Source organism: Dermacentor variabilis, chromosome 1 (assembly GCF_050947875.1).
Source record: "Dermacentor variabilis isolate Ectoservices chromosome 1, ASM5094787v1, whole genome shotgun sequence".
In the NCBI taxonomy this organism is placed as follows: domain Eukaryota; kingdom Metazoa; phylum Arthropoda; class Arachnida; order Ixodida; family Ixodidae; genus Dermacentor; species Dermacentor variabilis.
The window spans coordinates 284,051,339-284,078,857 of NC_134568.1; the positions used below are offsets into that span (position 1 = coordinate 284,051,339).

General features: G+C 41.6%; 1 protein-coding gene and 1 long non-coding RNA gene across 3 annotated transcripts in view; one reads left to right on the forward strand and one right to left on the reverse strand.

The window, feature by feature from the left end:
* Positions 1–1,154: 1,154 nt before the first annotated feature.
* Arp3 (Actin-related protein 3) lies at positions 1,155–25,899 on the forward strand. The gene is made up of 12 exons (XM_075677258.1): positions 1,155–1,311; positions 2,266–2,321; positions 3,653–3,777; positions 5,052–5,162; positions 5,829–5,924; positions 6,666–6,773; positions 17,364–17,507; positions 17,573–17,746; positions 18,459–18,551; positions 19,003–19,128; positions 19,248–19,331; positions 25,255–25,899. Exons 1-12 carry the CDS (start codon positions 1,265–1,267, stop codon positions 25,348–25,350), a joined length of 1,260 nt encoding a protein of 419 aa, XP_075533373.1. The 5' UTR covers positions 1,155–1,264; the 3' UTR covers positions 25,351–25,899.
* LOC142566371 (uncharacterized) overlaps positions 18,558–27,519 on the reverse strand; it is a 34,415-nt gene continuing 25,453 nt past the window's right edge. For both annotated transcript variants that reach the window (XR_012825045.1, XR_012825044.1), the window contains exons 3-5: positions 23,320–23,379; positions 19,235–19,387; positions 18,558–18,735 (exon numbers count right to left, since the gene is read on the reverse strand). This is a non-coding gene — a long non-coding RNA (uncharacterized LOC142566371). The remainder of the gene's footprint in view (positions 18,736–19,234; positions 19,388–23,319; positions 23,380–27,519) is intronic.

Consider the following 27,519-nt stretch of genomic DNA (forward strand, 5'->3'; position numbering starts at 1 on the left):
TTCAACGTTTACGATGCCGTCGCTTTCTCGTCAGTGCTTCGACACCACACTATGACCACACCGTGACACAAACATCGGCCCAGCCGCTGGCCCAGCGCGCTTTTGTCACTTCGAGCAACAAAACAAAGGCACGGAGCTTTGCGTCGCGGTGTCCCACTGCGGGTTATAGCAATTGCGCTTGAAGCGAAACCGAAACTTCGATAAAATATCTGTAAACTAGTTCGACAGTCAACAGAATACCAATCCGTAGCCTGTATTTCTCATTATTTCCATGATAGTTGAACGATCGCAGCGCCAGATTTCTCTCTAATTATGGTGATGTGAAACTCTATGCTTTTACAATGCCTCCTTTACTAGATGCCCGCCGCGTTGCTCGCTTTCCCATTGTAGCGGCGGTTTGTTCAGCATAAATTCCGTGAGGCAGCGCTTGTTGCCTTTTTAACTTCCGGCGGATGTGGCAGCGGCGTCTGTTAGCGAACGTTATCGCGGGCTATAGTGTACTAGAATAATGTCATGTCATAGTGTACTAGAATAATGTCATTATTCTAGTACACTATATCGCGGGCGGGCGTCCGAGACGGTAACAGATGCCACGTTAATCTCAGAGACCGCAGCACGTGATCTAAGTTGCAGGTGTTCGCCATGAGAGGCGCTCGTTGCCTTTTCGCGGAGGAGAGAAAAGGGAGGGGGCCCGGAAACGAGATTACCGGACTACGCGGCAGGCATCTAGTAAAGGAGGCATTGGCTTCTACCATAGAGTTAATCAGTATGGTAACTCTACAGTGTACCAGACATAGAGTTTTAGTAAGAAACTCTATGGTACCAGAATACTTTAAAGCATAAAGTTTCTCACTACGTTATAGTGATAAACTCTATGCTTTAAAGTATTCTAGTACACTGTAGTAACTCTATGGCTTCTACCATAGAGTGAGAAACGCTATGTTCCCATATGCTCCCACCCCTTGTACTAGAAGACGTCTAGTGCTTCTAGTACACTTCTAGTACACAGTTTCATACAATAAGTAATTATTGTATGAAACTCTATGAAAAATAGTTCCCTCCATGCATAGAGTTTCCTACAAAATCCATGCTCTATGATAACACCTAGCAACCCTGTTAACCAACTTCCTGCTTACGATCACATGATATCCTCTTAGGCGCAATCAGAACAAGCAAAAGCAACATTGGCAAATTTCGGCGCTGCGGCTGCTGCTTTGGCATCGCCTTGTACTAGGACTGAAGCTGTGGAGCCGCGGTCTACAACATGACAGAAGGGCGGCTTCCAGCGATTGTTATTGATAACGGCACGGGGTGAGTTTGTTGTCCTCCCTCTTAATGAGATCCTCCATGAAACGCAGCTCATGGTGTTCATGTAGTAGCCTTAGACTGTCTTGACCTCAGCAGCACGAGAAATGAGAGTCCTTAGTGGGGCGGCTGTCTCGATTACTGTCGCAAGCTGTGTCTTGGTTCTCTATTTTGTTGTTATTGCTTACAGTATGTGTGTAGGAACGCTGGTAATTTAAAGTTGGTGTATTTGGAATAATTGTCGCATTACAATATTACTCGTAGCAATTCATTTGTGTTGCGAGAGAAGGGTGTGTCAACGCAACACTTCAGTAGTCTTCCCCGGACCACTGTAACGAGTCGCTCTATGCAAATTCTAGCCGGCTTACACTTCACGCATGAAGTGCGTGCTGCACAAGGGACGAGGACGCTACTGATGGCTGTAGCACTGTTTCAAATAACTGCTGAAGCGAAACCGGTGCTCACAGGAAGCTGGAAGTGATCTTATCTCGTGTCGCAAGTAGGAGCGCCTCTCGAGCAACAACTTCGCAGCGTGAATAACTTCTCGCTCGCTTTCGGCGTTTCTTTTTTTTTTTTAATTAAGTCTAAAGAAATGAAAACCTCCTGCGTGCAGCTATCTAGCTGAGGTTCAGCGTCCCATTTTCTTCAGTGTTAAAGCGGTGTTGAAAAAGTTGCGCGTTTCCTGCATGAGCAATACCTCCGTGCGCGGGTGCGTCATGCTGGTCTCTGTTAATAACTTATTTATATACATACCTCACAGGCTCGAAGACCCATCATTGAGGGGGTTTACAAAATATAAACTTAATACTGAACAGGGTCAAACAATGAATAAATGCGTAGGAGGAGTTTTTATACTCTATTCACTAGTCACAACGCAAAATTGCATGGTGAGAGGCGTTCATTAAGCGAAACTGCTACATGATTGTGAACTGTGGCGCCGTAACTTTTTTTTTTTTTCAGTTACACAAAGCTCGGGTTTGCTGGAAATAAAGAGCCTCAATTCATTATACCATCTGGTAAGCTTTTGTAATGGTATTTAATGGTGTTTATTGTATATATGTGTTTAATGGTATTTATTATTTATTTGATAAGTAGTGCCAGCCTTCAGAGAAAGCTGTGGGCAGGAGTGGACAGTGCATATGAAATGATCAAAAATAAGAAGACAAGAACACATTACACAAGGCTCGCACCATGCACAGAAAAGCAGTGAAAGTTTGCACGTTGCTTGCGTACAAACCCGTGCTACAGATATAAAATTGTGCACTGATATATTGATAGAGTACTTGAAAATTAGACAAGAATACGGACCCTTCAAGCTGCCCATGCGCGTCTCACAATATGACAAACTGCTGTAATTCATCACTTATCGAAGCATTTTGTGGGAGAACAATAGCATATGTCGCGAGATAAGTGTTGCTGAAAATTGAAGGCTGATGGAGGAATTCTAAAACACTTAAGAATGACTATGGTGGGTTTCTTGACAATGTGTGCACTGAGCCGGTTCCATTCTCGAATAGTTCGCGGAAAAAATGAATTACTGAAGCAATTGGTTCTGCAGGTGAATCCTTTTTTTTTTTTCGAGTGATTTTCTCGTGTGGAACGACGAGTGACCTGTTGAATGTACAATTCTTTATTGATACGCAGATTATCATGATATATTAAATACATATATTTCAACCTATCACGATGACGTCTTAGTTAAAGTGTTTCTAAATTAGCTTTTTCTAGCAGCTGGGTCGGAGATGAGTGCCAGCTGTATGAATTAGACGAATCTTATTGATTTCCTTTGAACACTTTCGAGTTTTCTTATATTAACTTCAGTAAATTGGTCCCATAAGATGGAAGCATATTCAAGAATCGGCCTAATAAATGTTTCATATGCCAGTAATTTTATTTCTTCTGTCGACTGACGTAAAGAACGTTTCAGATACCCAAGCTTCTTCATGGCCTTTTTTTGTATGTAGTTAATGTGTGTTCCACCTGAGATCAGACGTGATCATGACACCCAAGTATTTATAACTCTCTACTGAAGAAAGACTGTGGCCATTTATTGAATATTGGAAGTGTAGGGAAATCCGTTTTCTTGTTATTGTCATTGATACGGTTTTCTTCTCATTTACCTTCATTTGTCACTCAGAACACCAATGATCTATTTTAGATAGAGATTAATTTAGAAGAGCCTGGTCATTCGGACACTGAATTACAATATACAATCGTCAGCAAACAACTTAGTTTTCACTGGTATGTCTTGAGTAGTGTCATTAATAAATATTAAAAAGAACAGTGGTCTCTTTATGTTGCTGGTTTATTTATGCTGGTTAATTTTATGTTTTGATGCATTCCACAGCAATAGCAATACGAGAGAGTGCCAAAATCGGAGACCAAGCTACAAGAAGGTTAGCAAAAGGCATTGATGACTTGGATTTCTTCATTGGTGACGAAGCCTTGGATGCTGCAGGCTATGCAGTGAAGGTGAGATGAAGTTTGCTGCTTGCCTATTAAGTGAAGGGCAAGCTGGTGGTCTTGCCAAAACTGCAGACACTTGTTGCATATTGTCACGCACAAAATTTAATGTGTGCAACCAGTTATAATACATTCACTGGCCACCGAATGAGGCCAGATCTATTCTAAGCACCAAGAAAAAGGCTAACATTGATAAAAGCCTCTGTGAAACAAACCATACTCTGGGTGTTTCCTACCAGAGTCGACCTGGAAAGTATACAGGTTGTCCCTACAGGTGTTCCCAACTATCAAGCACCAAGATATAAAAATCTGCAAATGCAATATAGCCGGACAGAACCAAGGTAATGTTATTTGCCGTCGTTTGGAAATACTCGGATTATCTTTTTGCATTCTGCCTAATTACATAATTAGTCATAATTAATCAACATCTCAAACATAATTAGATAAAAATGTCAATGAGAAAATTGTAGCGCAACGTGAAAAGCTCCTGATACAGCTTTCTTTTGCTCCATAGTGCTACATAGGTGTTTTTCCGAGCGTGAAAGAAGCCCACGAATACACGCCATATTGCCGTGCGACTGGCCGCTCAAGACACTTTGCGTGTATTCGCAGGCTTCTTTCACCCTCTGAAGAACACTTTTATGTAGCACATATCGAGCAACAGAAAGCTGTACTGGGAGTTTTTCATGTTGGTCTACAATTTTCTCATTGACACTTTTCGTCTAATTATAATATTTGGGAAGCTGATTATATTAAGATTATGTAATTAAATGGGATTTAAAAAATCTGAGTATCTGGAAGCGATGGCAAACATTACCTTGATTCTGTTCTGCTACGTTGCATTTGCATAATATTAAATCTTGGTGCATGATAGTTGGGACACCCTGTATAGACGGTGGCAAGTTCTGCAGCATCCCACAAGGTGGAGGCAGATTTATGAAAGGGAAAAATTGTTAGCTTAGTCTACAATTGGCTGAGCATGAGGTCGCGGGATCGAATCCCGGCCACGACGGCCGCATTTCGATGGGGGCGAAATGCAAAAACACCCGTGTACTTAGATTTAGGTGCATGTTAAAGATCCCCAGGTGGTCGAAATTTCCGGAGTCCTCCACTACGGCGTGCCTCATAATCAGAAAGTGGTTTTGGCACATAAAACCACATAATTTTTTAGTCTACAATTGGATAGACGACAGTATTTCTTTTCTTTCATGTATATAGAAGGTGCCAATTGTTCTAGACACTGATTCACAGGTGTGTAAAACATTTGTCACATTGGTTCATAGTACCCAATCCGCCATGGCATTGTGGAAGACTGGGACTTGATGGAGCGCTTCTGGGAGCAATCTATATTCAAGTACCTACGAGCTGAACCTGAGGATCATTACTTTTTATTAGTGAGTATGAAAATTTTATGAAATTGTGTGTGATATGGTACCCTTTTCTGAAAGGACCAGGGCACTGTTTTGCAAAAGATAAGAAATAATGCTCCTAGTCATAGCAGATTTGTTGCTACTTGGCATTGCGTGGGACAGCATGTGTAACTTAATTCCATTGTTGGTACGTACCAGGAGTTTGTCTGATGATGGCACTTGTTGAACTGCACCTTTGGTGAATTTTTTTTTGTATAAGTGCAGTAATTTTCAGCTAAAACAATGAATGGCCAGCAGTCATATTGTACTGAATAGCTATCACCATTGACATGTTGAGTATAATTTCATTGCAAGATAAAAGGAACCTGGTGTGCGAATTAACTATTTTGTGGAAAATAAGTTTCCTTTTCCAATTGAAAAAAAAAGGCCTTTTTTTGCAACAACCACTTTAACATTGCCAACATATAATTTCTAAAACAATTCCGAATCCATCTACAGTTGTATTTTGTGCCTGGTTTACTCTGCTTCAGTAACTTAAGCAAGTTCCTGAAGCAGTTTCTTTGTGCAATGAATGCTGTATATTTAGTGCTTTGCTGTTGAATTGCTTTGATGTCTTTTATTGTTTCTTTGTTTCTGATGAAGTAAAATTCTTGAAGGTCAAAATCATGTTTGAAACTTCTCTTATTTCAGACAGAGCCACCACTAAACACTCCAGAGAATAGGGAGTATACAGCAGAAATAATGTTTGAGTCCTTCAATGTGCCTGGACTCTATATAGCTGTCCAGGTGAGGTTTTTGGCATGTGATTTATTCAGAATCTATAACTCTCAACCATGCCTCGCATAGGTTAAGGAAAGAATGCACTGCTAAAGTGCATTCAAATTGCAATATGGGTCATAAGATAATTAGCTAGAAGTTCATTATTGAATTGTTAATTAGTCAATTTTGCATTTCAATTTTTTTTTTGTGACAATGAGAAAATTGTAGAGCGACATGAAAAACTCTCGACACAGCTTTCTGTTGATCAATATGTGCTATGTAGTGTTTTTTCGAGCGCGAAAGAAGCACGCAAAATTGCAGCGCAACTGGCCGCTAGAAGCACTTTGCATGTGTTTCTATATTACTAACTTTTTTTTAGATTCATATGTAACATATCAATTTCGTTTGCTTTAGATGTACTATTAGATGCAAATCACAGAATTAGGATATTTTTCATTGCTGAGCTACAAAGTATTCAACTTCATAGTTTTGTTTTCTTGACATTTCCAATTTTGCCAATTTTTAATAAAAGATTGACGACCTAAACGAAAAATTTGAAATGAACAGTCACTATTTTTTAAGTTTTTCTTTTAAGTGCAACAAACCTCATCCTGTTTGGTGCAGTGGTTGCCGAAAAAAACGAATTCTCATTTTACACGTAGTTAGATAGAAGCACCCGAGGTAAAGCTTCCTCTTAAGTGCACAGGTTAGCAGGTCTGACTGTACAGATTCCGTTTGGCATTTTTATTAACTTGCATTGGGTTGCAGGCTGTCCTGGCTTTAGCTGCTTCTTGGACATCTCGTCAACTGGGAGAGCGCACCCTGACTGGCCTTGTGATCGATTCTGGTGATGGTGTAACTCACTGTATCCCTGTGGTGAGCTTTGCAATTGATGTTACTCATAGAATGCATAGCTGACACTCAAAGGTTTTCTGTACTGTTTGCTTGCATTTTTAGTTTCCAGCGCTTATTTTATGCTAGATGGATGAAGTTTATTGAGAACATTGTTTAAAAAATTTCAGAAAAAAAAACTGCATTGCTTCCTTACCCTTATGAGTGAGGTTGAAATTCGATAGTCTGGTTGTATATTGTAATTGATAAAAGAAAAATAATCCATAGAAAAAAAATGCATAGGCCCCTGGTCACTGACAAAGCCAAATGTCAATTGACGTTTTGGAAGCCAAATGCGTTCCTAAAGGTTGTCATCAGTTTAAATACACAGCACACCCGCTGCTGTGGCTTAGCAGCTATGGTGTTGTGCTGCTACGCACCAAGTCGCGGGACCAAATCGTGGCGGCGACAGCCCCATTTCAATGGGGGTGAAATGCAAAAACGCCTGTGTCCCGTGCATTGGGGGCACGTAAAAGATCCCCTGGTGATCAAAATTAATCCAGAGTGCCCCACTATGGCATGCCTCATAATTAAATCGTAGTTTTTTCATGTTAAACCCCAGAATTCATTAAGTACACAGCATATGACATAATGGTCAGGAATAAACTTAAGGCATGATACCATCTTTCCAGTTCATGGTATTGGGTGTCGACTGTATCGGTTAAAGGGTCCGTGAAAAAGAAATTTCTTAGGCATATAGGGTGCAGCTACCGTAAAGCATTAGTGCCACAATTTAAGTGAAGGGTCTCATATTAAGAGAGCTATGGACAGTCCTCCTCTCTAAACATGCTTTTTCTCAACTCGTTCGCCAAGTGATCGTGGCTAAGCTCCACCTTCAATGGCTATGTGTCATGTGATGTGTCATCTACTGTCGGTTGTCTTGAAGCCTCTCCAACCTCTCCGCTAGCTGTCTGGCCGTCGATTCCCCACAAGAGCTTTCCAAGCAGTGTGCCTTGCGAGTGTTCTGTTGCAGCGCCGAGCATGTCCAGTATTCCGCTAACCGCAGCCGAGCTGGGCATTTTGGCGGATGGATGGAGGCATAAACTAAAGTTTCCATACTACCACTGTGATGAAGGGGCTTTAGCGTCAATGTGAGCGGCCTGCACGATGTAGTCACCTGGCGGCACAGAGCTTAATAGGCCAGACACTGAGCTACTGTTGTTATAACCAATTGCTGTAACCAAGTGTAAAACATTTTAAACATTTAAAAAGAATGTTCATTATTGCGCTCCTACCTGCCGTGGTTGCTCAGTGGCTATGGTGTTGGGCTGCTGAGCACGAGGTCGCGGGATTGAATCCCGGCCACGGCGGCCGCATTTCGATGGGGCGAAATGCGAAAACACCCGTGTACTTAGATTTAGGTGCACGTTAAAGAACCCCAGGTGGTCGAAATTTTCGGAGTCTTCCACTATGGCATGCCTCATAATCAGAAAGTGGTTTTGGCGCTTAAAAGCCCGTAATTTAATTTTTAAAAAAATTATTGCGCTCCTGTCAAAAATTTACACCAGCAGCATTTGTCTGCTTGAGCTCTGTGCCACCAGGTGACTGCATCGTGAAAGGCATTCACGTTTGCGCCTCCACTCATTCGGTAAAATGCCCAGTTTGCTCGCGCTTGTGTTTACTCGAATACTGGAGACGCTAAAACTCCATTATGGTAGTAATCCTCTGGCGTGAAGGGACAGCTGCAAACGCAGAGATCCTTGCGCCAATCAGTTAACGACATTCCAATTCACTGCAGCCACTATGCTCGTCTGCTGCCTTGCAGAATGACATGATGTCGCAGCTTGAGATATCGCCAATCGCTACGTTTGCAGCCCACAGTACAACAAGAGCAAACCATGGTGCTTGCAAAAAGAAAGCTTGAGACCAACACTGACCGTGCAGCTCGCGTTAACATGGAGCACGTTGTAACACAAGCAGACACTTGCTATGTGCTGGAAGTTCTCGAATGTAGTGATAAATTGTCGCTTTGTATTCTCTTTCTGTTAATTCTTTTTTATAGAAACAAATTAAGCAACATTCCAACTATTAGGAACAACACTTGTTCACCATAAAGTTGGAAAAATTATCTATGACACGACCTCGGTAGCCAATCGGATAGCTCGCCCAACTGATGTCAGTTGGGCAAATGCGTCGATTGAGATGGTGCAGCTGAAAACTCGGGGGAGCAGCACCGCTGCGATTGGTAGTGATGACATTATTAAAACCTTACAATAGATTATGCACTTTACGCGGAGCACTTAAATGCCGCTTAATGATCAGAAGGACCTACCCTAATGACTCAGTATGTTTGTACAATATCATCAAAATCACTTGAGAGTCCCTTTAAGATTTGAGTTTGAAATTTTGAATATGAGTCAAGTAGTCTGTGCTCTTTCATTTCTATTGTGTTTGATACGAGAATTTGCTATTCAAAGTTGTCAAATATGTTTGCTTTGAATATATAAGGGATAGAGACATTTACTGCAGTCTCGAGAGAGACAGAGCGATGGATGTGAAGACTGGTCCAAATGATTCTGCTGCACGATAGCAGCGGTTGTTGCGCAGAGTCACCAGTTCCTTAGTGAACACACGGGGCAGATAAGTTTTCAATAATTTCCAGTGTTTCAATAAGAATCGCCCGCTTTTAGGCAGTCTATATACGGAGTCTATATATTAATTTGTTTGCATTTATTATTTGGCTGGTGTTGCCATGTTTGTGTCCCTTTTAGGGGGGGGGGGGGTGAGCAGTTATAGCTCTTTCTTCATTTTTGAACCAAATTTGATAAAAGTATGCATGCTTGTTTAGTTTCTTAATCTGATCATAAAATGAAATATTTTCTGTAGGTTCTATATTTCATGTTAATTTTAATCATTTTAATCTTGTAAGCGGTCCTTTACTTTCACAAGGTTGTCGGGGAGCTTGTTTGAAGACATGTACAAGACTTGGGTCATATTTGGCAAAGACACGCAACAAAGCTTCGCTTGTTTGGGGGACATATAGGATACTAACTCATTTCCAGTATAGCAACTTCCTTGTCACTTCGCAATTGAGGTCACGATTTTTTGTCTTTGGGACATAGACATTGGCAACTGTTCGCAGAAAGTTTCTTGCATATTGTTTGTAGCTGTTCTTGAACTGCACGCTTGCATCTAAGAAATTGGCTGATTGCTTATTGTCTCTCAAAACTAGCATAGGTGCCACTAAGATTTTAATTATCTTGAATAAGTATAAGTAATTTAGTTCCTGTAGTACTTCGTTGTAAATGTAATTTTAATATGTATGTTATCCATAGGGATCGGCATTTTTAGTTTTTGTTTTCCTAAAATTCAGCATACTTACATTGGTTTTATACTTGCCTAAAAATTCTTCCGTAGATAGTTTTTCATATTGAGCTTACCAATTTTTTCCTGTGAATATCCAGTTCACTAATTTAGATGAAGCTGAAACGTACGATAGGAATACTGATCTCACAATTCAACACTTTAGTTGCATTGCGCAACAACGTGGTAGGAACTAGTCCATCCCCCTCAGTCTAAATTCACTCTTGCAACTTGCTCTGTGCTGCGGCAGCAAAAAATAAATAGTAAAATCAGTCATTGTTTTGTCTCACCTCAAGCTGAGGACAAAGTATTGGCATTGTCTTGTCATTGTTCTTGAGGTCAGTTGTTTTTGACACTGTTAGGCCTGGGGTGCCACCGGGAGCCGCGATAGCGTTTTGAGTTTTGCTGAACAGATGGGTACCCGCCATGGTTGCTCAGTGGCTATGACGTTGGGCTGCTGAGCAGAAGGTCGCGGGATCGAATCTTGGCCACGGCGGCCACATTTCGATGGGGGCGAAATTTGAAAACACTTGTGTACTTAGATTTAGGTGCACGTTAAAGAACACCAGGTGGTCGAAGTTTCCGGAGTCCTCCACTACAGTGTGCTTCATAATCAGAAAGTGGTTTTGGCACGTAAAACCCCATAATTTAATTCATTTTAAACATAAGGGTGCCATGACATTTTACGCTGGCGGCATGCAACGAATTTCTACTGGTGGTAACAGCATGTTAAAGCTAGCTCTAATACAGCTTGGTTAAAACATTGGCCTTGTGGTACATTTACTATCACTTTACCGGTGTATTAATTCGGACTAAAATGTAAATTCATTGCTACTTATTTTGTTCACATTGCAATGAGACATGGAGGCCCTGTCGCATCACTTGAATATTATGTGCATGTGGTTGCTGCTTAAACACACAGAAAAACAAAAGTTTTTGAGAAGCACTCTAGCAGGGGCACAGTGCCATACGGCAGTGTGACTATGCAGGACTTAAGAATGAATGTATTTGATATTTGAACACAAATATAGTGAGACATTATCTTTTAACCTTATACAGGTACAGAGCTCCAATGAATAATACAATTACTAGGTAAATATGACCCAGTGTGACCATAATTACATGCCAGTTCATGCACTGCACTGCGAAGATTGCAAGGGACTGGGCTCCACCGAACACTCGCATACTGCCCCCCTCCCTTTCTTGCTTTTTGTTTTTGTTGCAGAGGCAGGCAAAATATAAAGTTTGCTTGGGCAGCAAGCTGATGCTTTGCCAGTCTTCTTACATTGGTGCACATGCAGGCAGGCATACAGCTTTGTGGCGATCACTCACTTAAATTTGCTTCCAGTGACCCTTTTTTTTTTTGGTGAAAACTGAATTTTTGAAAACAAGGTGCTGTCACATTCGCTATGAGGCTATACCGTCATCAGTTCTTTCAACAATAAAAATAGGTGCCATTCTTCTTAAACAGGGTGCTACCAGTAATCGGAACCGTTTTCGGCAGTTATTTTCTGTTGGCAGTGCTGTATGGCAACATGGCAGAGCCTGCACAGAAAAAATAAAAAATGAATTCTCGTGTTGCAACTCATATTGAGTGCAATAGCACCTCATTCTTTTTTTTTTCCTGGTTTAAACCGAAAATGCTGAACCTGATATACAGCACATACAAACAATTGATAAAAGACGAGAACATAGCACAAGTACTTTTCCTGTGTTCTTGGAAGCCTTCATGCCTTGTAGTAGCATACAAGAGTTTATGGCTAGCTTTCTGCTCCCAAGTTTACATACTATGTCGCATACTATGTGTTGTTGTGGTTTACGGGATGTTCCACATCTGCCACCATGGCTACGAGTGGTGCTAGCTAACATTGACAGTGCTAGGTTTACTACAAGTACACAAATACCCAGAAAGTAGGTGGGGGAAACAGCTACCGTGAGTTATGTGGCGGTGGAAAGGGTTCTTCCCTTTTCATTTTCTTTGTCTTTATTATTTCTGCACTTTAACTTAAAAAGCAGTTCACTTCCCCTATGCTTTCATTGGCTTCATGGTCTCTTGACTTTTTTTAGTTGTTACTTTTTACTGCCACACCTAGCCCTTGCACCGGGAAACCCAATATATCATTGTACTTCTCACTGTATATCTTAACCAGTGATCCCGATTCAACATAGCCACATTACTACATATACACGCTTTGATCATAGTCGTATCTGGGTATTTATTAGGTGGATATAAAGATTGTGCTGGATTGAGCACCTCACACCTGTTGTCTGGAAGCTACGCTTACATGCCGAACAGATATAAATGGCCTTCTTGGACATTTGTAGCAGAGCATACTGCTTTTGATTTAATTAACCATGCTTGGCTGACTATAGACCATCGTTTTCCGTACATGTAGTGCTTACAGTCAAACCCATCTATAACAATATTGAGTACTAAGAAAATTCCAATGTTATCAATTAGTAATTATTTCTGGGCTGCATGAAAAAAAAAAGCAGAAATATCAAAACTTAATTAGACAATGAAGTAGAGTCAAACTTGGTATAACATTACTGGCTATACTTGGATGTAACAGTGAAGAGCCGCAGCACCACCAACTTTTGTGTGTGGTAGAATAAAATGCTTACTATAATGTTCCCATGCATAGTTACTGTTCATAACAATTAAATCTGGCTGGTGGAGTTCTGCACCAAAGGGAAAAGGAAGAAATTATGCAGACCCTACGGTGTGCTTTAATGTGGCTTTGCTTCTGCACGCCCTGCGTAAGTGTGTCGCTTGACAAATTTGCATAGTGTTTATTTTTTAGAAGTAGCAGAAATGTAGTTACACACCTTGAACTTAAATTTATCCTGTTTGCCTGCAACCACTGTCGTGTCTTTAGTAGTAGCGTTTCCTTGCCTTCTCACGTCACCTTTTCCCTATCCCTCCACCCTGCCCTCCTTGTATGGGGACTGCAAGCGAATAGTGACAAGGCTGTTGTTCACTCGTTTCGCGACTGCGCAGGTTCTATCTATTCTGTGCCTCCTCTCCCCCCCTCCTCTCTACCATTCTATTTAGCTTCCTTCTGGAATTGCATGTTAGTAGAAAGATAAGCGCGGCAATTTCAGCAATGCTTTTGCGGAGGTCATGGATAATTACAGCTGTCAAGTCAAGAGGCCAATGTGGCAGTTCCGAGGGAGCTCCAGTGGGCATCGTGCACATTTGACGCGGTGCAGAGGTCCAAACGAGTTTCTTTCATCACCTTTCCTCTCTGCCTCGCTAGTCATCTATACACATGCGCGAACCTCCCCCCCCCCCCCCCCCCCTCCTTGGTGCGGTGTGCCATACAGCAGCAGCAGCAGCTGTAGTGGGAAAGTCGAACAAAGAAGGAAAGAAAGCTTCGCTTTAAAACTTTAGCTGCTGCATCTCCAGCCTTTTTTGAGTCTCCCTTCCATCCTTCCGAAACATGAGTTGACAGCATCCACGGCTGCCCTGGCCATTGGCCATTGGTGCTGTCTGTATTCCCATGTCTCTCCTCATGCACACCAAAGTTCAAAAGTGCAAATGTAAAAAGACGATTGGGTGCATCGGTTAGCCGTGGCCTGTGCCATATTTGGTTAGCTTGGTTTTCTTGTAGCACATCATTGGTCTCTGGTGGGCCACACTTTTATGCCATTAGCAACTGGGCTCACGAATTTTTCAGCTGTGTCGGAATTTTTTCAAAGGTATTGCTTTTGCACTACAGGAAAGACTTGTACACTTTGTGTACACCTCATGGGACCCATCAGTGGCCTGTGACACAAGTGGGTTAGTGTGTGGTTGCACACAGGCACACATACAAACCACCATACGAAGCCAACATAAAGTGAAGCCACAGAAAGGGAAATTAACTTTTTTTTAATGAAAGATTAGGGCCAAATTTACAATAAACCTTATAATATAATAAAGGAAAGTGGAAATCAAAGTGGAAAGAAGACAACTTACCACCAGTGGGAGAATGCACAATCCCAGCTTGACATGTGCAGTGCTTTACCAAGTGAGCTATGGCTGTCTGTCCGTTCATTTTCTTGGCTGTTTACGTATATGTATTGATAACATATCCCGGTAGTCTTACCATAGCCATGAGTGGTGCTTGTTAACGTTTATGTAACAGCCATGAAATTGCCGGCATAACATAGCACATGATCTTAAAGATCATGTACATACTATGTTATGCTGGCAATTTCATGTGCAACTGGTCGATAAATCCTAGTAAGCCACCTATGGTAAAACCTCATATGCATCAAGGCTGCCAGAGTTGTTACCCTTACAATGCAATGAGCAAAAGAAATAAGGAGAACGGAAGGGCTTGATTTTTGGTAAGTCGTAGAAGGCCAGTAGATTTTAACAGATTGCACTGTAACTTTTTGCAGTGGCAGTTGTTACATCATGGCTCATTCCACTAGTTATTTTGATGTCTGCCGGTGATTATCACTAGAATTTCGGAATGAATTGCCAGAATTTTATAAAGGAACAACGTTGTAGTGCTCCGCCAGAACTAGACCTCCGGAGCCACCGGTTGCAAGTTGAAGATTCTGTCCGTCAGCCACTCCACCAGTGCTGCAGCAACGAATACTGTGCCTGGCCTTTTGAGCGCTCGTTGAAGGGACACTAATGATAAAAATAATTTGAGCTATGTTAGTAAATTATCGTTTCACAATTCCTAAATAGCCACTCTTACCCTGAGAAGAGGCTTGGTATATCACAAGACACAAAAACAAAATGTAGGTGCAACACTGCCTTGAAGTTTCCGCATTGCCATTTGTTGGGCTAGTTGGTAAACTGAAAGCATATTTAGCGCCAGCAAACAAGGACGGAGAGGAGATGACACCACCAATTCGCTAACTTCAACAACTTGATTTTCAGGAAATACACCTATGTAACCCATGCACAGTGGCGCCACCTCATCCAAATCTTAACCATCCAAAAAAGCAGTCTCCTTATCTAACAAGTCGACTGAAGGGGCACTAACACACATCACTATTCCGCCAGATAGCCTGAGCCTCAATAATCTCACGCACGTCTTCATCTTTGTGCTTCGCAAGAACCCGGCAGGATCCATACACCGGCGCACAGCCGCATTCATGACAGTGAGTTGACAGATGACCGTATTTATTTTTCACGTTTAGGCTATGTTCCCGTAATCGGTCATTAAGACATCTCCCTGTCTGTCGGATGTATTTTATGGGAACATAGCCTAAACGTGAAAAATAAGCAATACGGTCATCTGTCAACTCACTGTCATGAATGCGGCTGTTCGCCGGTGTATGGATCCTGCCGGGTTCTTGCGAAGCACAAAGATAAAGACGTGCGTGAGATTATTGAGGCTCAGGCTATCTGGCGGAATAGTGATATGTGTGTTAGTGCCCCTTCAGTCGACTTGTTAGATAAGGAGACGGCTTTTTTGGATGGTTAAGATTTGGATGAGGTGGCGCCACTGTGCATAGGTTATGTAGGTGTATTTCCTGAAAATCAAGTTATTGAAGTTAGCGCATTGTGGTGTCATCTCCCTTCCATCCTTGTTTGCTGGCGTTAAATATGCTTTCAGCTTGAAGTTTCCATACCAGTTCGCCCTGGCGTCAGGATTTTGATGGCATCTGCTTGGGCTTAGTTAATTTATTGGTAATTATGGACTGACTTGATGTTCTAATGCAGCCAAAGACTGAACTTTGCATGTTTCCAGAATTGTTATTGAGCCATGATGGCTCAAATATGAAAAAAAAAATTACCTTGAAATCTGTGATGTCACACTGACATCAGGTGCTAGGGTTTTGGACTGAAATTCAAGAAATGGAACTTTGACCTTCATTTTCTTATCTAATAATCAACCTGTTAATGTGAAATTAGTGGGAATAGTTTCGATTGAATACTTTAGTAGGTCCTGATAATGATTTACTGATTTAATGTCTTTCTTCAGCGTGTCTCTAGAACTGAATGGCTGACACTACACACTGCTGCTTATATATAAACCAGTGCTCAGTTGAAAGAATACGAATGCTGCCAATGGCAAGAACCAAAAGACTGGATAGGAACGATACCATATGAAACAGTGGGAACCTTATTGTTCATAATATTGCCCAGCTATCATGTCACTGCTTTGTGTAGTCAGCCAAACTGCAACTTTTTAAGATTCTTGATATTAGTTCTTTTATAAACCATGTTTTTTTTTTTTTTCTGGGATTCAGCCAAGTAATTTTGTTCCACAGTGTAAATTTAATGAAGTTCACGTGTGCCACAACATGTACCTGGAGCTCTTGTGACAAGGGGAAGCATTGACTGGCAAAAAAAGTAATTTCTGTGTGCTTCTGAACTCATCTGTGGACAGTCGGAGCAGAACACCGTGAGGAAGTGCGATTACAAGTGCCCCAGTGACAGCGAAAAGGATGTGTATTGTCTTAGCATTGTCATTGGTATTGCGAATGCTATGGTAATATTCCTACAGCACTGTTAACAAACAAGATGGCGGCCTTGTATTGGTAGGCTATGAGGATACATGTGTATGCATGGCACTGTGTGATGGCAGTTGCTTACATTAGTCAGTCTGTGCTGAAGCTTCTCTTCACATCATCTTGATCAGACATGCCAGTGCCTTTGATCCCATAATTATTGTTTGAGCTTCTTGCAGTATTTTGTTCATTAATGCTTACTGTGAAGATGCTTTCTGCAAAGACTTGTAGAAACCTGCAAGGTCATTTTTAATACAATTGAACCTCATTATAAGAAAGTCCCATCTGATGTGAAGCTGCTGCGGTGGCTCAGCCGCTATAGTGTCATGCTACTAAGTGTGAGGTCATGGGATGAAATCAAGGCCCCCACGACTGTATTTTGAATCGGGGCGAAATGCAAAAACACATAGTGTCCCGTGCATTGGGGTCACGTTAAAGATCCCCAGGTGATCAAAATTAATCAGGAGTCCCCCACTACAGCATGCCTCATAATCAAATGTTAATAAAATCATAATCAAGGGTTTTTGACTCGTAAAACCACTGAATTCAATTCTTCTGATGTGCAAATGCCCTCATTATGTCCAATATTCGTTAAAAGCATGTATTCCTTACACATTGATGTCAGCAAGCAGCCTTTTAGATTTACTTTGTTATATATCAATGTTTGTTAAATCGAAGTTCAAATGTGCAAAAATTTTAACCTAATGAAATTCAGTTTAACTCTTTCACTGGAAGTACAACTTTGTTATGCCGAGGTTTGATTGTTATGTATAAATGTGCTTATAAAAAGCTTTGCTCTACTTGTTTCAGGCTGAGGGCTATGTGATTGGCAGCTGCATCAAGCACATTCCCATTGCTGGACGCAATGTGACCTACTTTATTCAGAACCTTCTGCGTGAGCGGGAGGTGGGCATTCCACCAGAGCAGTCTTTGGAGACTGCAAAAGCCATCAAGGTAAGACCATATTTTGCTGTTTGTCATGCTATTGTTGTTGCTCATTTATACCTATACCTTTCCAGGAGAAGCTGTGTTACATTTGTCCAGACATTGCCAAGGAATTTTCCAGATATGACCAGGAGCCAAGCAAGTGGATCAAGAAATACGAAGGCATGAATGCAATCACGAAGCAGAAGTTTTGTGTTGATGTAGGTTACGAACGATTTCTGGGACCTGAAATCTTCTTTCATCCTGAGGTAACTGTTGTGTATTTCTATTTATAAACACTTGAAAATTTTGTAGCCTAGCCATAACACTTTATGATTTTCTTTTATTTAATCTCATTTGCTTGTATAACCCATCCTAACCTATACGTGGACCCTAGTTCGGAAACTCTTGTATCAGAGAAAGCTAGAATTTAACCTTATGCAATTTCTTTACGCTCCCCCTGTGCATATCTTTTTCATTGTGCACAAATGAAGCTAAATAAACTTCTTAAGGTTGTTGCATGCAGCAGTAACATCTGTTCTTATAGTAGATGTACTTTTTTTTTCTTTATGTTGAGGCGCATCAGAAATATTCAAACGCAAATTTAAGAAAAGTGCAACCTTTATATGAGAATACTATATATTCAGAGCAGAGTTGTTAATTTAATTCAGGGTACTTGCTTAGGTTGGTAATTACTCAAAAAAAAATTACACGCATATACTACAGTATTTGGAACTTTCTTGTGTCTGTGTGCTTTGAGTGAGCCTTAATAATCAACTGTTAGTGTTCCGAAAAAGAAAAATCTGGGTCAAGGGTAGCAGTTATGTGGGTATTACATGCATTATGGATTGCTGTTGTGCATTTCTTGTGCACACGCACAGTAAAATAATGGTTGTGAATGCAGGTTTAATAGCAGCTTTATTACGTTTGATTTTTTAGTTTTTGCTGCTGTTCGTTTATCCATTTACTTTCTTTTTTCAGTTCTCAAATCCTGACTTTACTACACCAATTTCTGAGATTGTTGACACATGTGTGCAAAGTTGCCCCATTGATGTGCGGCGCCCACTTTACAAGGTAACCTATTGTACAAATATATGCTGGCACCAGTCACTTCTTGGCCTCTTGGGGTGCATGTAGATGACTGCCTCATGCAATGTCCTTGAATGTGGACTCACTGTTTTGCATGTGAATGCAGTTTTAACTTGTACTGCTCGTGCTGTCAATTCCTCAGTACTTCGGTATTTCAGAGATGATGATGCTGCAGTATTCGAATATGAAATGAGAAAACATTGTTCATTTAGTAACCTTATCCAATAAGTATTGTCTTTCCCATGTGTGAACACGTATGTTCCACCCTAATGATAGTCTTCATACTACTTCTTGCTTAATAGCTTTTCTATGTTTACTAGAATCCGATCCTTTTCTCTGGCTGCGAACTTGAACTTTTTGGCTCTGGTGCATGCATTGATTGTTTGAAGAAAATTGTGTGATCAGCTTTTGTGAGAGATATATTTTGCTTTTACAGAACATTGTTCTGTCTGGTGGCTCCACAATGTTTAAAGACTTTGGCCGCCGACTACAGCGAGACTTGAAGCGTGTGGTTGATGCACGACTTAAGTTCAGTGAAAAGCTAAGTGGAGGACGCATCACGGCAAGTTTCCTTTTGTTTGTGTATTTGTATGTGTCTTTGTGTGTGCATGTCTTGCCATGGCTAACGACTCCTTGAAAGCTTGACATTGTACTGAACATTCTCTTACCTGTCATTCACAGCCGAAGCCAATGGAAGTGCAAGTGATTTCCCATCACATGCAGAGATACGCTGTCTGGTTTGGTGGCAGCATGTTGGCATCTACGGTGAGTCATCGCAGTAATTGGTTCTTTCAACATGTAAAGTTATGGGCCTGGTTGTTCTGTTGGATGGTAAATTTAGCATGGAGCGACATATTTTAATTTCATAAAAGAGTGGCAAATTTTTTCCGTTATCTGAAGCTTAATGATTCTGGCTGAAGATAGTACACTAAAGCAGTGTTTGATATAATAGTTCTGCAGAAACCCACAAGGTGGAGAGAAGTAATTAAGGGAAAATGAGACATCCACCTTATCGTAGCAATTGTTACAAAAAAAAACCCATACGGGTTCCTCGAAAGAAAAGCCTTGCAGTCGAAAAAAAAATTCGTCCTGGTCCGGGACTCGAACTCGGGACCACCGCCTTTCCAGGGCAGCCGCTCTACCATCTGAGCTATCCAGGCGGCTAGCAGATAGGGCGAAGTCAAATTTATCAACAACTCGAAGCAAAGGCAAGGTTTTGACGTAATAGTTCTGCGGAAACCCGAAAGGTGGAGAGAAGTAATTAAGGGAAAATGAGACATCCACCTAATCGTAGCAGTTGCTACAAAGGAAACCCATACGGGTTCCTCGAAAAAAAAGCCTCACCAGTTGAAGAAAACCGTCCTGAAGAAATTGACCTGGTCCCGGACCAGGACGAATTTTTCTTCAACTGTGAGACTTTCGAGGAACCCATGTGGGTTTCCTTCGCAGCATTTGCTACGATTAGGTGGATGTCTCATTTTCCCTTAATACACTAAAACAGTGTGCTGAACTTTTCTGTATTTTTATACATGTATTTCATACATGTTAGATTGAGCTTGCATCATTGGTTCACAAGGAATGTATCCTGTTAGTTCAAGTGTGAAAGTGATAATTCACTTTCTTCTTTTAAATTGATAAGTACTGTATATATATGTGTACATGTTGTGTACTTTGTTTCTGACCTACTGTGGATGGAGCAAGTGTGAGGGTTGGTAGTGGTATTTTTACGGCCGGAACTAACCTACCTTGATAAGGTGGTAATGTGGCTGTAATGCAGCTGTAATGCGGCTGTAGAAGCCTCTATTGCCCTAAGTAATACCAACGGTGTCACTATAGTGACTATTCATAAAGGGGAATATGTTTAGGACAAGGACAACTGCTTTACTTTTATTCTTTTCAAGGTTGCCATAACGAAGAAACCAAACCATAATCTCATGACTAAACTGCAAAGCATTATGATTGAGTCATAATAATCATAGTCAGGGAATAAAAATGTAGTCTCTCAAAATGTTGCAGTAATAGTGAGCTTATAAGGCAAAATTTCAAGCTTATTTTGCACATTTGGAAAGTTCGTAAATACAAGTCACTGTAGGCACAAACATGCCGAACTGTATTGCATTGGGCAGTCTTCCTGTAGAAGCATAACACATAGTACCATTGCCTCTCAGTGTGAACATGAATGCACTACAGTAGACTCTCTTTAAAACGAACTCGAAGGGACCATGAAAATTTGTTCGTCTTATCAGATTAATTGGCAACATGACCAGGTGCATCCAGACATCTTACTTCAAAATGGTTAATGAAGTAGACTTACAATGGGGGAAAAATTACATAAAAAGCATTTATTTAGCTGAACTTAATCTAAAACTGTTTTCAAGTGGTACTCTTGCTTTGTTTCATCCAGTCCGTTGTGGATGTTTGGCGCTTCTGTGCAAATCGGTGAGCAGCCACAAACGATGTCATCTCATTTAATGACCTTAAAAATTCTTCTGTGCCTTCCTGCTCTTGGAAAAATTCCATTAGGGAGTTAAAGCAGGCATCTGCCGCCTGATGGGTAATCAGTGCAGGCTCCAAGCTAGCAAAAGTACGCTGAGCGCGCGGCAAAGCAACCTAACCCAGAGGCAAGTCTAGGTGACGTTGAGCGAAGTAGGGAATGAGAAATGAGGCAAAGCATCGCGGAGGAAGACAGTAGGGAGAGGCGCCCTAGGTTGCATTTTTACAATCGCTAGTAGGTACAGCGGGGTGGGGCCTTTTTCGCTGCACTCTACGTTTCTGCGCAGGCGCGAGTAAGAGCGGGTGCAAAAGAGAAAATCTGGGCGCCTTTGCTCCTTGAATACATGATTCTGCCTAGGCACTACGGAGGAGGTTTCTGAGAGCGTGTTGTATACATTTGTCCCCTAGACATGCCGGCATTGCAGAGTGCGGTCGAGTTTGCTTCTGGCTGCTTACGTGCTGAGGAAGTGGGCACAGACGCTCCATTTGGTGATAGCTGTGTCTGAAGGGGAATGGTTCTGACTGGTGTTGTATAAGTCATGGGTCACTTTTCTCATCACGACGATAGATTGGATTTTTCACAAGCACTGCTCCAGGAGGGCACATGTAACCAGCAAACGGTGGCCTCAGGAGAGCAACTGAGGTTATAATAAAGCAGGCAGTGCAGGATATCCGGGGCACCCAAGGGGTAGTGGGAGGATCAAAGCTGTAAGCAGGGCGGCCCGTGTGTTGGTACCGCGGAGGCCGAAGCGTGCCAGGGGGTGTTCACATAAAAAATTGGCTGTGCGTGATAGCGGACAGCCGATCCTATACTCCCCTGGCACGCGCAGGCCTTGACGAGCCCCAACCCAGGGACCAGTCCGGGTTCTAGCTTTGGTGTCTCTGTTGCCACTTTGGTGTCCTGGAAGCGCCGCCAATAATGCGAAATAATGACATGTTGTTACAACTAGTAAAAAACACGATTGAATAAATATAATTATGTCCAGCCGCCAACTTGCGATGCTAAGTTTAGCACTACCGCACCGCGGCTTCTCCCTGCACGCCTAGGGACAAGCGCATACAACACGCGCTAAGGAACTCCTCCATACTGCCTAGGCAGAGCCATATATTCAAGGAGCGAAAGTCCCTGCATTTATTCTCTCGCACCTGCTCTTACTCGCTCACGCATGCGCGCACACGTCCAGCGTCTCCGCAGGTGCCACTCTCCACTCTACCTACTAGCAATTGTAAGTACGCCCACGCTGTGCAAGCATGCGACAGTGAAGCGACGATGGCGGCTCAATCTCACATGCGTGGAGGAGGAAAGGGGGTTGGAGAAGCGCGCAGTCTTTCGTTGCGCGCATGGCACTGTGGAAGGGAGAAGGGGGGGGGGGGGGGCGGTATTGTACTTGGGGCGCGCGGTTGCGCTGGCTTTAGCTTGAACACAATCTGCTTTGCGGGCACAGTCTAGTTGGGCCGATGGCTCATAGCTTTGCGTGCGCAGTGTTCTTGCCGCTCAGTTTGCGTTGAAGCGATAGACAGCGCGAAGGTCACTTCACTTCGCTTGCTGCTGTTGCGGTCATCCAGTGTGATGTAATCGTTCATATTTGCCTGTGCGCACTGACACCATGCTTGTTAATTAAGTTAGTGAGCCAATGTTTACGAAAGGGCGTTCTACTCCGGCTGCTGCTGCGTATGACGCAGCCTCACGAGCTTTGTCTTGAATACGATTTGCGATGCAGACAGTCAAGGTACACTGAGGACTGATAGCTTCGTATGCGTTATAGCACCCACATGCTTGTGTGTCACCCGTGTTCATGAAGTGAAACGTCACTGTCTCTTTTTGTTTCATTCTCTCACTTTCGCCTTTGTCCACGGCCGATGTGTGCCACAAGCCTCCAGCAGGGTGTCTTGACGTGCACGACCCCGGGCGCGGCGCATCGAGACACCCTAGCCTATAGGATCGGTAGCAATGGCGGTCACTGTGAATGTTCGTCTTAATCAAAGAGTATGACTGAGGCAGTTCATCTTAAGCGGACTTTTTTTTTTTTTGCATTGAATCTATGGAAAAACAAACAAATGTTCCCATCTTCTTCGTTATATGCAAGAATTCGGCTTTACCGAGTTCTTCTTAACAAGAGTTCACTGTATATTAGATTTTGACATGAAGTAAAGACTTCACATGTCTGGTGCGCTTCTGAAAAGTTTTGAACCAGATGCTCAACTCCACGCTGTCATTAAACGAATGAACATTTTCTATTAGCGATAAGCAAGCCCAAACCTAGTGACTTGTGTCGCTGCTCTTTTAATCCTTTTCTGTGCAATATTGAGAAGTATATGTCTGAAAGTGATAGAAAAAAGCATGGCTTTAGCTCTCAAAACAAGACATCATTTTTAAATCTGAACAAAAATTCATGCAAGAATTGCAAGGTTCAACACTCTGTGATGGAACATCATCACAGATGTTCCATGCATGGCCTCTCATAGATATGCACACCTTTGTTACTACCATGTACATTTCTGCTTTTAATCAAAAGTTATGGCCTCAGTTTTACGCCACTAACTTTTGTATGTGTTTGAAATTCCATGTTTTTGCTGAAAAGTGGGGCTTGCGGCTTTCGTCTGTATATGGTCACACGCCTACCGCACCAGGTCTAGCGCCAACCATTGTCTGCCTGGCACTTGAACTTGCACATTTACTATAAGAAAAGAGTGCGAGATCTGAAAAAGTACAATGGTGACCAGGCGCTTGCATGCAGTGACATTAGTGCTCTCAAACATGCTGTGTATGAATGGTCGTTCATGCGTGCAACATTCTGTAGTATGAGGCTGTAGGTGATAGTGGTGGATTGAAGCAAATGTTCTTGCCCATACCAGATGAGAGAGAGAAAGAGAGAGAAAGCTTGCAAAGCAATCAGGGGCAGTTTATGGGTCTGTTTAAAAACCTGGCTACTTGAAGAAAAAATCAGTGCCAAAGTGGCGAACTTCATCCAGTGGCAAATGCCCGACGCCAATCTGGCTCGGCCAAGAAAAATTTGCCCAGTAAAGGCATGATACACGCTCGCCAGGCGTCGCCAGGAGCAATCTCCCTCAGACTTCCGGCAGCGAGTTGTAAGCCTCCGCAGTTTTTCCTTTTTGTATGCATTTTCTCTCTCTTTTTTTTTTTTTGTACAAATTTCTTGGTGGTTAAAACAATTCACACAGTGAAAATCCTTCTTTTATTTTTTACAAGAACATGTTCAAGTCTGGCAACAATGACAGTTACAAGGCAAATGCGTGATACTCTCATCGTATTTTTTTGCTCCATGTAGCCCAAGCCAGCAAACAATCTGCGTCATGCCACTGCATCTATTTTTTCCACTTGAAGTTCGTCATTAAGTTTGCTCCATGCAGCTCGGGCTTAAGGGTGTTCACAGAAGGAATCTTTCATTCTTTTGTTTGTTTGTCTATTTTTTAAAATTGGTATGAATATTATCCAACATACTGAATACACGTTTGCTATATATTAACAAATTACTGATATGGTGTTGGGCTGCTGAGCACGAGGTCGCAGGATCGAATCCCGGCCACGACGGCCGCATTACGATGGGGGCGAAATGCGAAAACACCCGTGTGCTTAGATTTAGGTGCACGTTAAAGAACCCCAGGTGGTCAAAATTTCCGGAGTCCTCCACTACGGCGTGCCTTATAATCAGAAAGTGGTTTTGGCACGTAAAACCCCAATTATTATTAACAAATTATTGAATTTTCCAAATTATATAAATGTCCATGATATAAAAACTTGCATTTTCGTCCTACTTCCCTTAGGTGACCTTGAAGCCAAAATGTTATCCAAGAAAGTGCTAGTTTTTCTCTTAATATTAGCCGCATTCCGCATTCATTGTAACATATCTTCTAGGAGTGGATGCACGATACAATGAAGTATTTGAAGCTGCTTATTCATACATCAAAGTATGTTTACGATGAACACCTATGAATGATGCTCATGGTTGAACAAAACTCAAACGCATACGTTATTGGAAAGAACAGTTCATGCTTAATGTTGCACGACACATAGTTGAGAGAAAAATTCAGTGCAGAACAAAGATTGTGTAGTTGAACTGTTTCTATTGAAATAATTAGCCTCCTAGCAAGCAAACATATTCTTTTTGTGGAATCCATAAATAAGTTTAGTTTCAAATTCTTGTATAACTTTCATTGTGTTTTTTTATTCCAGCCGGAGTTCTACGAAGTGTGCCACACAAAAAAGGCCTATGAAGAGTGTGGACCGAGCATCTGCCGTCACAACCCAGTATTTGGTGCCATGACATAGGGCTGTATTGTGGAAGGCTTTTCTCTTTCTTTCATTTTTGACATGTGGCTTTGCATCGTTGGACAACTTTTGGACAGAATGCCAACCTTTTTACGACTTTTCTTTGGTTTTATATTCCCTTTTTTTGCCCTAAAATCATACTGTATTTACTTCAACCATCTTTAGCGGTTGAGCAGTAGCTGGACAGTTGATGCTGCAATGAAGGCTGCATTTTTTTTTACCTATTTACAATAAGTTTATTTGTAGCCTATTTATGATATGTTATGACGATTATATGAAAGACAGCAGGTACATTTTTGTAATATAAATGTGCCTGCTTGTGGCAGTTGGTCTGTATGGTGCATGGAAACTATTGTGACATGCATGTGGCAATTGTTAAATTCTACTTTTTTTTTCCTGCTGCAGACTAAGTGCTGTTTAACTGGTCTTCACACATTTATGCAACTAATTTTTTCCTCTGTTCGCACTTTTTTTTTTTTAAATCATAATGTAAAGAAATTGTACATTTTATTTTTTCAAAGTATTACATTAAAGTTGTTGAATATGGCACATGGTGTTGTTTGTGTGAATTAAATAAAGGGCACAATTTTAAAGCAGCATGCTAATTTGCTTTGTCCCAGTAGTAAGAATACCATTAAAACAAGTATACTGGGTGCCTCGTGTAACTGGAACCTGGCAACTGATAGGCCAGCACTGAAAGCCAAATGGAGCACTTGTTACTTGTTTTGCCATAGTGCGAGTGCAATCCATTGAAAGCACACTGTAAACACGCAGTAGCACGACCAATGCTCAAGTGTGCTGCAATCAAGTTGCACAAATGCATATAAGATGTCTATTCTTATCCTAGAAAAAAACATGAAAGCTAACCTTCCTGTTTTTGTGAGTAATTTATTGCAACTTATTACCCGAATAAGTGTAGAAATAAAAAGTCAGAGTTGATTGCTATATTCACATCTGTCCACAATTGCACTATAAACAAGTTTTGGTTCTATTACATTGAAGGCCTTGTATATGGAAAGCAAAGTATGGTATGTTTACTACAGCCTGTGACTCTGCTCTTGTTTATCTTGAAAGAAAAGCAAAGTTCAATGATATGTCTAGTTTTGGGGGAGCCTTATTAAATAGTAGTGATCAATTTAATAGTGAACATGTTCTGGAAAGCAACATAGTGTGAGAGAATTTTTCTTAAGTATTTATCGTCATTACTGGATGTTTGTACATAGGCAACTTTGTTTTGCTGATATGGTTTCTAAAGTAATTTGATGTCCTTTTGTAGGCATGTAGTTTCAAGCAGTCTTATTTTCCATCTGAAAGTATTGTGGTTCTATAGTTAGAGGATGACTACATTGTGTAACCTTTTGTATACTGTGCTTGGAGAGCTAGAGGTACTATCAGTTTTTTACTGGAGTAGCAAAGCCCATCTAGGAGCTTCCTTGAATAGTGAACAGTATCTTGTGATGAAAAATGTAAACAGAATGGAAATGGGTAATTTGCAAAAACTTAAATTGGCTGCTGTGCAAAGCTTTCCATCAGCCATAAGCTTTTGTCCACAGGCCTAATTCTGCATCTTTTAAAGAAGGGGGGGGGTGTGCTATCTGACATCCAATTTACTGAACCATTGAGGTAGAGGTACTGTCTACCTCAATCTCCGCAGGAACCAATTTACAACAGGTTTTCTCAACACGAAGACCTTACCTTGGCCTAGTCAAATCGCTCTAGTCCACTTGCATAAAAAGGTACACTATAAACATTCCAATATATCCCTCATCATTTTACTGTAGACTACTACCTATTAGCAGGAGGATACGGGGACATGAATAACTCTTGGTAATACAATTTATGGTACGTCATATGAAGCCAACAAACAGACGCCAAGGACAACATAGGGGAAATTAATTGTACTTACTAATTGAATTAAAAAAATGATGAATTAACGGCAGTGAAAGGGGATGGAAAAACAACTTGCCGCAGGTGGGGAACAATCCCACGTCTTCGCATTACGCGTGTGATGCTCTAACCAATTGAGCTATCGTGGTGCCATTTCCCCATCCACTTTCTTGGGTATTTGTTTTACTACTACAACCAACCTTGGGAATGTTAGCCAGCGCCACCACTTGCCAACTTTGGTGGCAGAGGTGGAACATCCTTTCTGCCGCAGGCGTCAGGAGC

Coding starts and splice junctions, on each gene's coding strand:
- Arp3 (XM_075677258.1), top strand. CDS start 1,265: ATGACAGAAGGGCGGCTTCCAGCGATTGTTATTGATAACGGCACGGG. Junction 5,925..6,665: donor GACTCTATATAGCTGTCCAG/GTGAGGTTTTTG, acceptor ATTGGGTTGCAG/GCTGTCCTGGCTTTAGCTGC. Junction 18,552..19,002: donor TGCGGCGCCCACTTTACAAG/GTAACCTATTGT, acceptor TTGCTTTTACAG/AACATTGTTCTGTCTGGTGG.